Source organism: Physella acuta, unplaced genomic scaffold (assembly GCF_028476545.2).
Source record: "Physella acuta isolate Inbredline_101_S28 unplaced genomic scaffold, ASM2847654v3 ptg000330l, whole genome shotgun sequence".
NCBI lineage: Eukaryota > Metazoa > Mollusca > Gastropoda > Physidae > Physella > Physella acuta.
In genome coordinates, this window is record NW_026731849.1 from 49,833 (window position 1) to 63,291 (window position 13,459).

Below are 13,459 nucleotides of genomic sequence, written 5' to 3' on the forward strand. Positions count from 1 at the left end.
AACCTCTATATCTCGCGATCGCAACCTAGTGAAGCAAACTTAAAAGTGTAGCCTACATGTGTCTCCCCACACACGATAAGTGTAGCCTACATGTGTCTCCCCACACACGATAAGTGTAGCCTACATGTGTCTCCCCACACACGATAAGTGTAGCCTACATGTGTCTCCCCACACACGATAAGTGTAGCCTACATGTGTCTCCCCACACACGATATGTGTAGCTTACATGTGTCTCCCCATACACGATGAGTGTAGCCTACATGTGTCACCCCACAGGGTGTGTCCCCGGCAGGTTTGGCTCACGATGTCAATACATGTGTCACTGCAAAGACAACAAGAACTGCGGCCACACTGGGACCTGCAGTGATGGCTGTGAGGACGGCTACTTTGGCTACAAGTGCCAGTATGGTAAAGTACATTCAAACAAAATAGATTACAAAAAATTGGTACTTTAATAGACTATACAGGTTAGGAATGTATTTTTTAAATGAAGGCAATGGTAAAAATTGAAAATATTTTGACTGAAAGTAAACAATCCTCAGATATTTGCAAACAAGCGCATTTGATCAAAAGTAACCAATAATTAGTAATTATTTAAAATAATCTGTTAAAAATAAACTTATGTTAAAAAATCCATGAAAAAAAAACTGTAAACATTTACTATTAATGATAACGTTTCATGCTTTACATACATCCTTAAGTTTAAAGGACAATATCCATGCGACTAATTTTGAGCCTGGATATTCCAGTGGATATGTTTTACTCTCTTGCACCGAGGACATACAAGACTAGCGACGAATGTAACTTTGAACATTTGAAAAACATAACTTTAGACAGCAACTATTTTAGGTACGCCCGAATTGTCTTTAAAGGTAATTCACGACATTTTTATAGTTGTACATTGTATCAAGGTGTATTGTGTTTTTTCTATCATTTTTTACTTTCTCGTATATACGAAGTATAGAGAAAGTCTTGTAATCGTGCAAAAAAAAAATCGAGATTTTTACAAATCTCGACGTTTTACACCTCACTGATACGGAAAAACATAATTTTGCAATCTTGTCCGTATGTCTGTGTGTCTGTGTGTCTGTGTGTCTGTGTGTCTGTGTGTCTGTCTGTGTGTCTGTCTGTCTGTCTGTCTGTCTGTCTGTCTGTCTGTCTGTCTGTCTGTCTGTCTGTCTGTCTGTCTGTCTGTCTGTCTGTCTGTCTGTCTGTCTGTCTGTCTGTCTGTCTGTCTGTCTGTCTGTCTGTCTGTCTGTCTGTCTGTCTGTCTGTCTGTCTGTCTGTCTGTCTGTCTGTCTGTCTGTCTGTCTGTCTGTCTGTCTGTCTGTCTGTCTGTCTGTCTGTCTGTCTGTCTGTCTGTCTGTCTGTCTGTCTGTGTGTAAACACTATAACTTGAGTACCGTTACAGCTAGGTCGATGAAATTTCATATATAAGTATTTTATCAAAATCGTAGATCCGTATCAACTTTTGATCGATTTCCGATAATCGGAAGCGGTACTTTTTCTACTTTGAATTTTTCAAAAGCCTATAACTTGAGTACTATTTCAGATAGATAAAGGAAATTTGATATGCAAGTAAAAGATCTAATTCTCTACCCTCTATCAAATTTTGAGTAGTTTTCGTTGACCGGAAGTACTTATTTACGCTATTTCCGATTTCTCAAAAAACGCATGTAACTTTATAAAATACTAATAATGTTGCGCACTATTATGCACATCTTTATTTAGCGTTCACTTGGTGTGCAATTCTTTTTTCTAGGAGATTATATTCTATTTTAAAAAACTTTAAGTATTTAAAATGGATTTAAAATGATATCTAGAAGTCTATATCCCGAGTTGCCTTCCCCAGTAGTGTTATATTAGAATATTCGAGAAAGTTTAGGGGAGATCACTCCCGGTTTATTAATTTTTATAGTTGTACATTTTGTCAAGGTGTATCGTTTTTTTAATAATTTTTTATTTTTATAGTTGTACATTTTGTCAAGGTGTATCGTTTTTTTAATAATTTTTTATTTTTATAGTTGTACATTTTGTCAAGGTGTATCGTTTTTTTAATAATTTTTTATTTTTATAGTTGTACATTTTGTCAAGGTGTATCGTTTTTTAAATATTTTTTTATTTTTATAGTTGTACATTTTGTCAAGGTGTATCGTTTTTTTTAATAATTTTTTATTTTTATAGTTGTACATTTTGTCAAGGTGTATCGTTTTTTTAATAATTTTTTATTTTTATAGTTGTACATTTTGTCAAGGTGTATCGTTTTTTTAATAACTTTTTATTTTTATAGTTGTACATTTTGTCAAGGTGTATCGTTTTTTTAATAATTTTTTATTTTTATAGTTGTACATTTTGTCAAGGTGTATCGTTTTTTTAATAATTTTTTATTTTTATAGTTGTACATTTTGTCAAGGTGTATCGTTTTTTTAATAATTTTTTTATTTTTATAGTTGTACATTTTGTCAAGGTGTATCGTTTTTTTAATAACTTTTTATTTTTATAGTTGTACATTTTGTCAAGGTGTATCGTTTTTTTAATAATTTTTTATTTTTATAGTTGTACATTTTGTCAAGGTGTATCGTTTTTTTAATAATTTTTTTATTTTTATAGTTGTACATTTTGTCAAGGTGTATCGTTTTTTTAATAATTTTTTATTTTTATAGTTGTACATTTTGTCAAGGTGTATCGTTTTTTTAATAATTTTTTATTTTTATAGTTGTACATTTTGTCAAGGTGTATCGTTTTTTTAATATTTTTTTATTTTTATAGTTGTACATTTTGTCAAGGTGTATCGTTTTTTTAATAATTTTTTATTTTTATAGTTGTACATTTTGTCAAGGTGTATCGTTTTTTTAATAATTTTTTATTTTTATAGTTGTACATTTTGTCAAGGTGTATCGTTTTTTTAATAACTTTTTATTTTTATAGTTGTACATTTTGTCAAGGTGTATCGTTTTTTTAATAATTTTTTATTTTTATAGTTGTACATTTTGTCAAGGTGTATCGTTTTTTTAATAATTTTTTATTTTTATAGTTGTACATTTTGTCAAGGTGTATCGTTTTTTTTAATAATTTTTTATTTTTATAGTTGTACATTTTGTCAAGGTGTATCGTTTTTTTAATAATATTTTATTAAAAACATTATTTTGTAAAAAACACATCATGGGGTAATGTAAGTGATTTGACAAAGATGCATTAAGTTTCCGTTCACAATTTTGTTAACACATTTGAACGACGTTTTATTTTATAAGTAAATAGAAAGGCTAACATGAAACCATCTGTAAAAAAAAAAAAAAAAGAAATAAACGCCTTATCCACGAATAGCAATTGTTTGGCAATAAATTGAATATTTTCAAGAAACAGGTACAAACGCTGAATTTATTTATGTCCTGATTATAGAGATTGAACATGTATGCTTTGGTTAGTTTCGTGATGTTTAGAGTTTTATTTCCAGAAAGAAATCATCAACATGAGCAAGTTAAAGAAAATAAATACTGCATGGGTTATGTCTTCATTCCCCAGGCGATATTCCCCAATTTTATACCCTCAACTTCATAATGGAAGGAGATACAGATACTCATTGCGACAACTTCTACCAATCTAAGATCGACGCGAGAACTATCGAGATCATCTGCGATCAGTTCATCGATATATTCATGAGGTCACTGTCTCTTGTAACGGATGGTGATGGCGTGTGTAGGGTCTCCATCAGTCGAGGTCAGTTCATGGTTATTTATAGAACTAATCAGATAGCTCTTGGACACTATGGACTGTCGAGATAATAAAGTGATGAAGGCTGATTAAAATCTTTATTTTTAATAGATGGGCTATTCTTAAATAAAACATAAATATAATATAAAGAGCCAGCAAATTCACAACATAATATGTTAATCAGCTTCGGCTCTAAAAATCGTTCTTCCTATGTCGCCATGGGATATTAAAGGCTATATTTAAACACATTTCACATTTTAGCTCGAAGTGTAAGAAAATAATTGGAAAGCACATAAAATATGATCATCGCTGCTAAATCATAAATAAAGAGAAACTAGAATAAAACATATATAACAAGCAAAATTGTGAAAAAAAATGCACTAAAATTTAAAAACATGTAGAATCTACTTTTTAACTAAAAGCATTGTTCGCTTCAACAAGTAAGAGATCGAACAAGCAACAAACGCTTTTATGAAAGAAGGCGTTTCATTTTATTTTAATGTTCAGGTTTCTGAGTTTCTCAAACTTCTTTTTTTTCCTACTCTTTAGTAATGTGTCCTTAATGACACTCACACCACTCACGACTAAAAATAGTTGCTTAAAAACCCGATCAGTAACTTGCGATCTCTAGAAGAAAGTTAGCTGCCCATTTGTAACGATTGAGGAAACAATTGACCAGTGTTTCTTCCAGACTTTTTTTCCCGGGGGGGGGGGGGGCACTTGAAATTTTCGGGGGGGGGGGGGTGGACTAAAATTTCCGGGGGGCTGTTAAAAGTTGTATTTTCTATATAAATTCCATTTCGTTCGGGGGGGGGGGGACGGCCGCTAAACTTTCTGGAAGAAACTCTGCAACTGACCACAGCAAGCAGTTCACTATTGTAATCAGTCTGATTAATTAATCGCTTGAGATTAATTTTGTTCTTGTCTCCCTTTAGATAATACAGCATAGTAATCGTTACATTAATTTTTTATCACAAATTAAATTAAAAATTACCTATGTAAACATTGAGTTACAATATTTGCTAGAAACCGGCAAAACAAACAGACATAGTGAACTAGATGAAAGCTTATAATAAATGTACATTAAATTGTGCCATGATATTCGGCTGTATGTGGCCTAGGGCGGAACCTGGCCCTCAAGCAGCAGACGATGGACCCCAGCACCGTGGACGGGAACAGATACAGCACTTCCGCATGTTTTTACTCGCAGAACTGGATGATTAAGTTTGATATCCCTTCCACGATTCACAATTTTATCATCTACAGTAAACAAGGTAAGCAACAGAGAGTAAAGTTTGATGACATCCATAGTAAACAAGGTAAGAAACAGAGAGTAAAGTTTGATGACATCTACAGTAAACAAGGTAAAAAACAGAGAGTAAAGTTTGATGACATCTACAGTAAACAAGGTAAGAAACAGAGAGTAAAGTTTGATGACATCTACAGTAAACAAGGTAAGAAACATTAAGTTTGATAACATCAACATTAAACAAGGTAAGAAACAGAGAGTAAAGTTTTATGACATCTACAGTAAACAAGGAAAAAAAAAGAGAGTAAAGATTGATGACGTCTACAGAAAACAAGGTAAAAAGAGTAAAGTTTGATGACATCTACAGTAAACAAGGTAAGAAACAGAGAGTAAAGTTTGATGACATCTACAGTAAACAAGGTAAGAAACAGAGAGTAAAGTTTGATGACATCTACAGTAAACAAGGTAAGAAACAGAGAGTAAAGTTTGATGACATCTACAGTAAACAAGGTAAGAAACAGAGAGTAAAGTTTGATGACATCTACAGTAAACAAGGTAAAAAAAGAGTAAAGATTGATGACGTCTACAGAAAACAAGGTAAAAAAGAGTAAAGTTTGATGACATCTACAGTAAACAAGGTAAGAAACAGAGAGTAAAGTTGGATATCACAAGTTACAAACGGCTAGAAATAGAACGTTCGTTACTTACTAATTATAAAACAATAAGCAATAAAAAGTTATATTTGATAATTATTGTATTTAGCTATACGATAAATGGCCCCGTCGCAAACGCGTCAGAGCGCTAGGCTGCTAACGCGAAGGTCTCGAGTTCGAATCCGGTGCCAATTTAGTACATAGTCCTGAGTCTACCCAGCTCTGATGAGTACCTAACTCATGTTGGGGAAAGTACGGGCGGCTGGGCATATTACTGACCACACCTTCCCTTCATATGCCGAAGTCCAGAAACATATGAACTCAACTTCATCTGCCCAATGGATCGTTCGGTCTACAGAGGAATCTTTACTTTAACTTTACTTTAAATGTAATTTTAGTTGCAATAGACGTTTCCTCTGTTAATAACGACCCACCACTGCTTTAAAAAAATCAATCCTTTCTATAAGATACAATAAAACGACTATGGAATCCAATTCAAGCTTTTATATTTGTTTATATTTTAGCCTTAACCCCAGTCTTAACTGCTTCATAACCCATACCTGATTTCTACACTCAACCAGTAACCTAACCTAACCGCTGTGTTTGTAGACTAACCAAGATGTTTTAACTTCTGCTACTTAAGTAATACATACACATATCAGTATAAAATGTAAGGTCATTAAACTCTATTGCCATGCATTTCTAGCGTTTTCTGTACTCTGTTCTACTCCGCGCGCAGAAATCTACGTGCATGAAATGTTGACGTTTATATCGACCTATACGTATAGAACTGGAGATGCGTTCGAAACCTTTCGCGTCAATTTCACTGCGCCTTATGGTAAGACGTACTCGTCCCCGACCCCCGTGAGGTTCCCGTGGCCGGTGTCGGAGATTGAGATACGTGTGGTGAACACTGGCAAGAAGATCTACTTCTGTGAGGTGGAGGTGTTTGGAGGCGAGTAGCGAGTGGTGTGTAGGGTGTGTTTCGTGTGTGTATGTAGTGGTGTTTGTTATCTGATGATTATGAAAACTGCGTTGTTGTTTTTGTGTGATTCGTGTTTAAATTGTGGAATTTATTGTGTTATAAGATTGTAAACTCTATTCTTTTTTGTGTGAAAAGTGTTTAAATTGTGGTGTATCGTCTTTGGTACGTGTTTAACTATCTGTCTATTTCTTGTGTGGCAATTCATTAAAATTTCATCTTACATTGCTTACAACTGCTATATTTCAAATATTAATTACGATATCAATGAATATCTCATTTTGAGGGAGAAATTCTTCTCAAATCTAAAAAAAGCTTATATATGTATTAGAGTTACTACTAAATCATACAATCTTCAAACAATTATATGCTAAAGATCAACACTTATCCAAAAAAAAAGATCGTATTATAATATGTATTCTAAAAACTATTAGTCTTTACATGACTCCCCCAACAGAGATCCACTGTGGGGACCACAGGTATGGGCTAGAGTGTGAGACAAGCTGCCAGTGTCTGCACCAGGTGTCTGACTGCCAGAAACAGAACGCCTGTCTCTTCAACTGCTCCGGCATGGGACTTAACACATGCAGGTTCAGTAAGTTGCAGGTTCAGTAAGTTGCAGGTTTAGTAAGTTTCAGGTTCAGTAAGTTGCAGGTTCAGTAAGTTGCAGGTTCAGTAAGTTGCAGGTTCAGCAAGTTGCAGGTTCAGTAAGTTGCAGGTTCAGCAAGTTGCAGGTTCAGCAAGTTGCAGGTTCAGTAAGTTGCAGGTTTAGTAAGTTTCAGGTTCAGTAAGTTGCAGGTTCAGTAAGTTGCAGGTTCAGTAAGTTGCAGGTTCAGTAAGTTGCAGGTTCAGTAAGTTGCAGGTTCAGTAAGTTGCAGGTTCAGTAAGTTGCAGGTTTAGTAAGTTTCAGGTTCAGTAAGTTGCAGGTTCAGTAAGTTGCAGGTTCAGTAAGTTGCAGGTTCAGCAAGTTGCAGGTTCAGTAAGTTGCAGGTTCAGCAAGTTGCAGGTTCAGCAAGTTGCAGGTTCAGTAAGTTGCAGGTTTAGTAAGTTTCAGGTTCAGTAAGTTGCAGGTTCAGTAAGTTGCAGGTTCAGTAAGTTGCAGGTTCAGTAAGTTGCAGGTTCAGTAAGTTGCAGGTTCAGTAAGTTGCAGGTTCAGTAAGTTGCAGGTTCAGTAAGTTGCAGGTTCAGTAAGTTGCAGGTTCAGTAAGTTGCAGGTTCAGTAAGTTGCAGGTTCAGTAAGTTGCAGGTTCAGTAAGTTGCAGGTTCAGTAAGTTGCAGGTTCAGTAAGTTGCAGGTTCGGTAAGTTGCAGGTTCAGTAAGTTGCAGGTTCAGTAAGTTGCAGGTTCAGTAAGTTGCAGGTTCAGTACGTTGTTGGCTTAGTATACAACATACGTTACGTATTTTATTTCGCTATTTGGTAGAACTGTTGAATGTTCATGCAGTATCATTTGCATTTATTATGATGTTTGTATATATATATAAATAAAAATATAAATATATATATATACATATATATATATATATATATATATATATATATATATATATATATATATATATATATATATATATATATATATATATATATATATATATATATTAGCTTTCTAAGAAAAAAGTCTCAGGAATTTCAATAAGTATATTAATGTTTTTCTTAAAAGTATAACACCAATTTATTGATTAAATTATTATTGAAATACATTTTAATGTACAAAAATGCGATCAAAAAAGCTAATTAAAAATGTTTGTGGTGAGGTTGTTTTAACACCTTTAAGCCACCAAATCGATCTTTGTTTAGATACATATTTGCCTGTGTTAGCCCACATAAGTAAAATACAATGTTGCCGTAACTCACTACAAAAGTAAAATGTATCTTAGTGTTATTCCACCCGTCCTTGAGACATTCTATAGCCTTTGCTACACTATCATGCATGGTCTTCTCATTATATTCCAGTCTGTACCACGCCGTATTTTGAACGGGGTTGCGCGGTCAAGTGCTATCGTAACTGTGACAAGGAGGCGTGTCACCAGACACTCAATGGGACCAGCCCATGTGAGTCCTGCCACACCCAAGTTCAGGAGAAATGCGGAGGTAAGTGGATGTAGTCTTGGTGGTTTTGGTATGAATGGATAACATAGTAAAACAAGTGGGTTTCACAAAAGGGGAAGCTTCATGTCATTTGGTGAGCTACCAGATCACAACTGATTTGAACTCACGATTTATAAATAAATAGACGATAGGATAGTTGCAGCGTGGAAAGTAGGTCCAGAGCATTGGCAGCAAGACGGGAAGAGACTGATGTGTAGAGTGTATCAGGACCTTTCTCCACACTGCCGATGGGCCAGACGGTACCTATACAACTTGAAATCAGTTGTTTCTCATAAGCTGCCCACAGGAAACCAGAAACTCCAGCGTTTTAGGTGCTGTTAGATATACAAATTACATTACAACAGGGGATTTCGAACACTTCAGATAAAGTGTATACTGAAACATTTTTTTATTTTTTTACACTTCAAAAGAAATGTGTAGATAAAACACAATGTTTTGATTATAAACTTAAAGTGAATCCTTAAAACATATTGTTTTTCTTGATCCCTCAGATGAAGTGTATCCTTAAACCGTAATATTTTTTGACACCACAGATAAAGTTTATCCTTAAACCATATTGTTTTTACTTGAGGATTCAGATGAAGTTTATCTATAAACCATATTGTTTTTCTTGACACCTCCGATTAAGTGTAATCTTAAAACATATTTTTTGACACCCCAGATGAAGTGTACGCTCACGTTCCGTATGTTCCACAAACGATTGACCCCTATCTGCCCACAGATAATGCTACAGGTCAGGACCCAGGTTCAGCCGGTGAAGGTAAGCATCTTGGAGAGATTTGTAAAAAAAAAATGGTAAAGAATCAACTTTAGACCTGGAGATCCATTGGACAGAGTTCATATGTTTCTGTGACCTCGGCATATGAAGAGAAGTTGTGGTCAGCACGTCTTTACTTGCCCTAACGTGAGTCAGGTACCCAACTTTGTGGTCAGCACTATGCCCAGCCGCCTTTACTTGCCCTAACGTGAGTTAGGTACCCAACTTTGTGGTCAGCACTATGCCCAGCCGCCTTTACTTGCCCTAACGTGAGTCAGGTACCCAACTTTGTGGTCAGCACTATGCCCAGCCGTCTTTACTTGCCCTAACCTGAGTTAGGTACCCAACAGTTCTGGTTGGACAAAGGGACGTTCTACTGATTTGGACCCGGATTCGAACTCCAGACTTTCGGGTTTGCAACCTACCGGTACTATTTAGGCCACGCCGTCCGATTATTAGAGATTTTAGCTCTATTTCGTTAGAAAATATAGCTCCGAATATAGTTTGCACACAGACATTTACTTGATTTAAAAACTATTTATTTTACTACCAATGGAAACAAATCATTTGTATTGATTGACAAGATTCTCGTACACACAAATGTTTGTTTTTCATTTTTACTTAGAAAAACAAATAAATATTTTCTGCGTTTGAATTATATTCTGAGTTATTTTTTCCAAACGAAAAAAATCTGATAAAGAAGCAAAACGATACAATTTTATAAACAGGGATGGACGAATAACGAACTGGTAAATTTTTTTAATAAATATATTGTTACTGGGAATTAGACATTTACGAAACCAAATAACTTTTTTATATTATTTATTAAATTCTCAATGCTTAAATCCTGTCTCTGTATTATGTGAAAATATGTTGTGACTGTTACTGACACTTTTGTGTACTCATTCAAGTTTTATATCATGTCTCTGTATTATGTGAATATATTTTGTGTACTAACTCAAGTTTTATACCCCGTCTCTGCATTATGTGAATATATTTTGTCACTGTTACTTACCATTTTTTGTACTCACTCAATTTTTATATCATGTCTCTGTATTATGTGAATATATTTTGTGTACTCACTCAAGTTTTATATCATGTCTCTGTATTATGTAAATATATATTTTGTACTCTCACTCAAGTTTTATACCCTGTCCCTGTATTAAGTGAAAATATTTTGCGACTGTAACTGACCGTTTTGTGTACTCACTTTACAGAGTGCGGCTCAGGGTTTTACGGCTCACACTGCATGTTCGTGTGCAGCAGTTGGTGCGACATGCAGAACTGTGAGAGGGAGAACGGGACTTGCTACCGCTGCACTATTGGACGCACGGGTGACTTCTGCGAGCAAAGTAGGTCAACGTTTCTTGGGATATTGACTATATTGGTTGTCTCTCTTTCGGACCTCGCGATGGCAGATGAAGTAGAGTTCAACAGTTTGTTTTAACTCGGCATAATTATGTAGAAATTGCATAAAGAATATTATGTTCATCCGTTTTTACTTGGCACTTTGTAGTTTTATACCCGTAAATACCTCTGCATAAATTTAAATATGTATGTATAATACATTGTGTATGTGTGTGCATTTGTTTTTACTTACACTTTTTATGTATGATACGAGAGCCCCCCACCCCCTCACCCACGCACACACACACACTACCACTGAGTTTCCAAAAGACTTTAAATCTAAGTCGCAGGATTCCATAAACATATGTCTTAACTGTAGTTCAGGAACTTAAACCTTTCTTTTAGACTGTAGTTCTGGAACTTAAACCTTTCTTTTAGACTGTAGTTCTGGAACTTAAACCTTTCTTTTAGACTGTAGTTCTGGAACTTAAACCTTTATTTTAGACTGTAGTTTAGGAACTTAAACCTTCCTATTAAACTGTAGTTCAGGAACTTAAACCTTTCTTTTAGAGTGTAGCTCTTTAACTTAAACCTTTCTTTAAGAATGTAGCTCTTTAACTTAAACATTTTTTAAGACTGTAGTTCTGGAACTTACGGCCAGAACTGCTCACTCACGTGCAGCGATAACTGTATCGAGCAAACGTGTAACAGCGTCACGGGCAAGTGTTTCCGTTGTCCCCCAAACCGGACTGGCGATTTTTGTGAGGAAGGTAAGGGACATAAGTTAAATAACAGGGCTCTTTCTTTTTGACATGGGAAACAATTTCTGTTCCCTTAGATGGGATATAACGCGTCAAAATTGATTGGTTTCTATAGCCTTTGTTCAACCAAGAAAAAAATCTATTAGGCAGCAGTTTATTTAATTTTTGGAGTTGTCTCTCCTAGATGGTTTGCTAAGATAGATATGATTAAAATTTAAAAACAAAATGTTTTTTGTTTTAAATATGTAAAGGTAAATCGATCAAGATTAATTTGCTACACTTTAGTGCTAAAGGCTTTTGGAAAGTTTTAACAATGAAACAATTTCAAAATGTATTCAAAACGTTTCTAAAACGGCTGTCGATTTTATTTTATTAATATTGTTTTTAGCAAAAGAAAATGGCTGTCTTTTTGTTGTTTTTGCTACCTTTAAAAACTTGCCATTTTTTTTTACTTTCTCGCATGTACGAAGTATAGAGAAAGACTTGTAATCGTGCCATCTTATGTTAAGTATTCAATGTTAGGCACCTATGTTTAAGTTTTGCAATCTTGTCCGTATGTCTGTGTGTTTGTGTGTGTGTGTGTGTGTATTAACACGATAACTTGGGTACCGTTATAGCTAGTTTGATGAAATTTCATATATAAGTATTATATCAAAATCGTATATTATATCAACTTTTGAGCGATTTCCGATAACCGGAAGTGGAACTTTTACTACTTTGAATTTTTCAAAAGCCTATAACTTGAGTACTATTTCTGATAGATAAATGAAATTTCACACGTAAGTTAAAAATCTAATTTTCTGCCTTCTATTAAATTTTGAGTAATTTTCGTTGAAAGGAAGTAGAAATTTACGCTATTTCCGATTTCTAAAAAAAACGCATGTACATGTATAAAGTACTAATAATATCCCGCACTATTATGCACATTTTATTTGGCGCTCTTCTTTTGTGTGCAATTCTTTTTTTTTTACGAGATTCTATTATATAATAAAAAGTTTAAGTAATTTAAAATGGATTAGAAATATTTTCTATGAGTTGCCATTCCTCGTAGTGTTATATTAAAATATTCGAGAAAGTTTACGGGAGATCACTCCCGGTTTATTTAACGTTGTCATAATTTAATTTTGCCAGAAGTCCAAGATAAAACAACCCTCGAGAGTCGTAACTGCAGATGGGAGTGTGGCAACAACCCATGTGATACAGTTACAGGGGCGTGTCTGGGTTGTCCCCCTGGAAAGGTTGGAGACTATTGTGAAAACGGCGAGTACAGGAACTTGTTTTGGTGGTGTTTTTTAGTCGCATAACGGTGCCTGTAGTTAGCGTCTTGGTTTCCATGGTGAAATATTCATATCGTCATTCAAACTTTGGAACTTTTTATTTATTTAGGTTAATTTGAAAAGAAATGTATATTAATTATTATTTTGTAAAATAAAAAATGTGTATAAACACTTATATTGAACTAGCTGCATACCCGTGCTCCGCCACGGTAAATCTTTTTTTAATGTAACAACTTGGGAACAGAACAAAACAAACAAAAAAAAAACACAAACACAAACAAAACATAACCACAACACAACCACATCAAAACAAAACTACAACACAACACAACCACAACACAACCACATATAACGTCAATTGTTCCTACATTTTTTATAATCGGTACTTTTTTAATCTTACAGAGTGTAGTATCGATACATATGGCGTGAACTGTTCCAACATTTGTGATAATCGACGCTTCTTAAAACTCTCACAGTTTAATATCGATACTTATGGCGTCAACTGTTCCAATATTTGTGATAATCGATGCTTCTTCAATCTCAAAGTTTAATATCGATACCTAGGGCGTCAACTGTTCCTACATCTATGATAATCGATGCTTCTTTATTCTT

General features: G+C 34.6%; 1 protein-coding gene across 1 annotated transcript in view; it reads left to right on the forward strand.

The window, feature by feature from the left end:
• The first annotated feature begins 298 nt into the window (after positions 1 to 298).
• Positions 299 to 13,459, forward strand: part of LOC131940773 (uncharacterized) — a 33,482-nt gene continuing 20,321 nt past the window's right edge. The window contains exons 1-11 of the mRNA XM_059299574.1: positions 299 to 408; positions 750 to 872; positions 3,523 to 3,717; positions 4,833 to 4,985; positions 6,353 to 6,568; positions 7,053 to 7,206; positions 7,538 to 7,622; positions 8,550 to 8,687; positions 9,197 to 9,203; positions 9,367 to 9,465; positions 10,680 to 10,814. Of these exons, the coding sequence (XP_059155557.1) occupies positions 315 to 408; positions 750 to 872; positions 3,523 to 3,717; positions 4,833 to 4,985; positions 6,353 to 6,568; positions 7,053 to 7,206; positions 7,538 to 7,622; positions 8,550 to 8,687; positions 9,197 to 9,203; positions 9,367 to 9,465; positions 10,680 to 10,814 (1,399 nt within the window). The 5' untranslated portion in view covers positions 299 to 314. The remainder of the gene's footprint in view (positions 409 to 749; positions 873 to 3,522; positions 3,718 to 4,832; positions 4,986 to 6,352; positions 6,569 to 7,052; positions 7,207 to 7,537; positions 7,623 to 8,549; positions 8,688 to 9,196; positions 9,204 to 9,366; positions 9,466 to 10,679; positions 10,815 to 13,459) is intronic.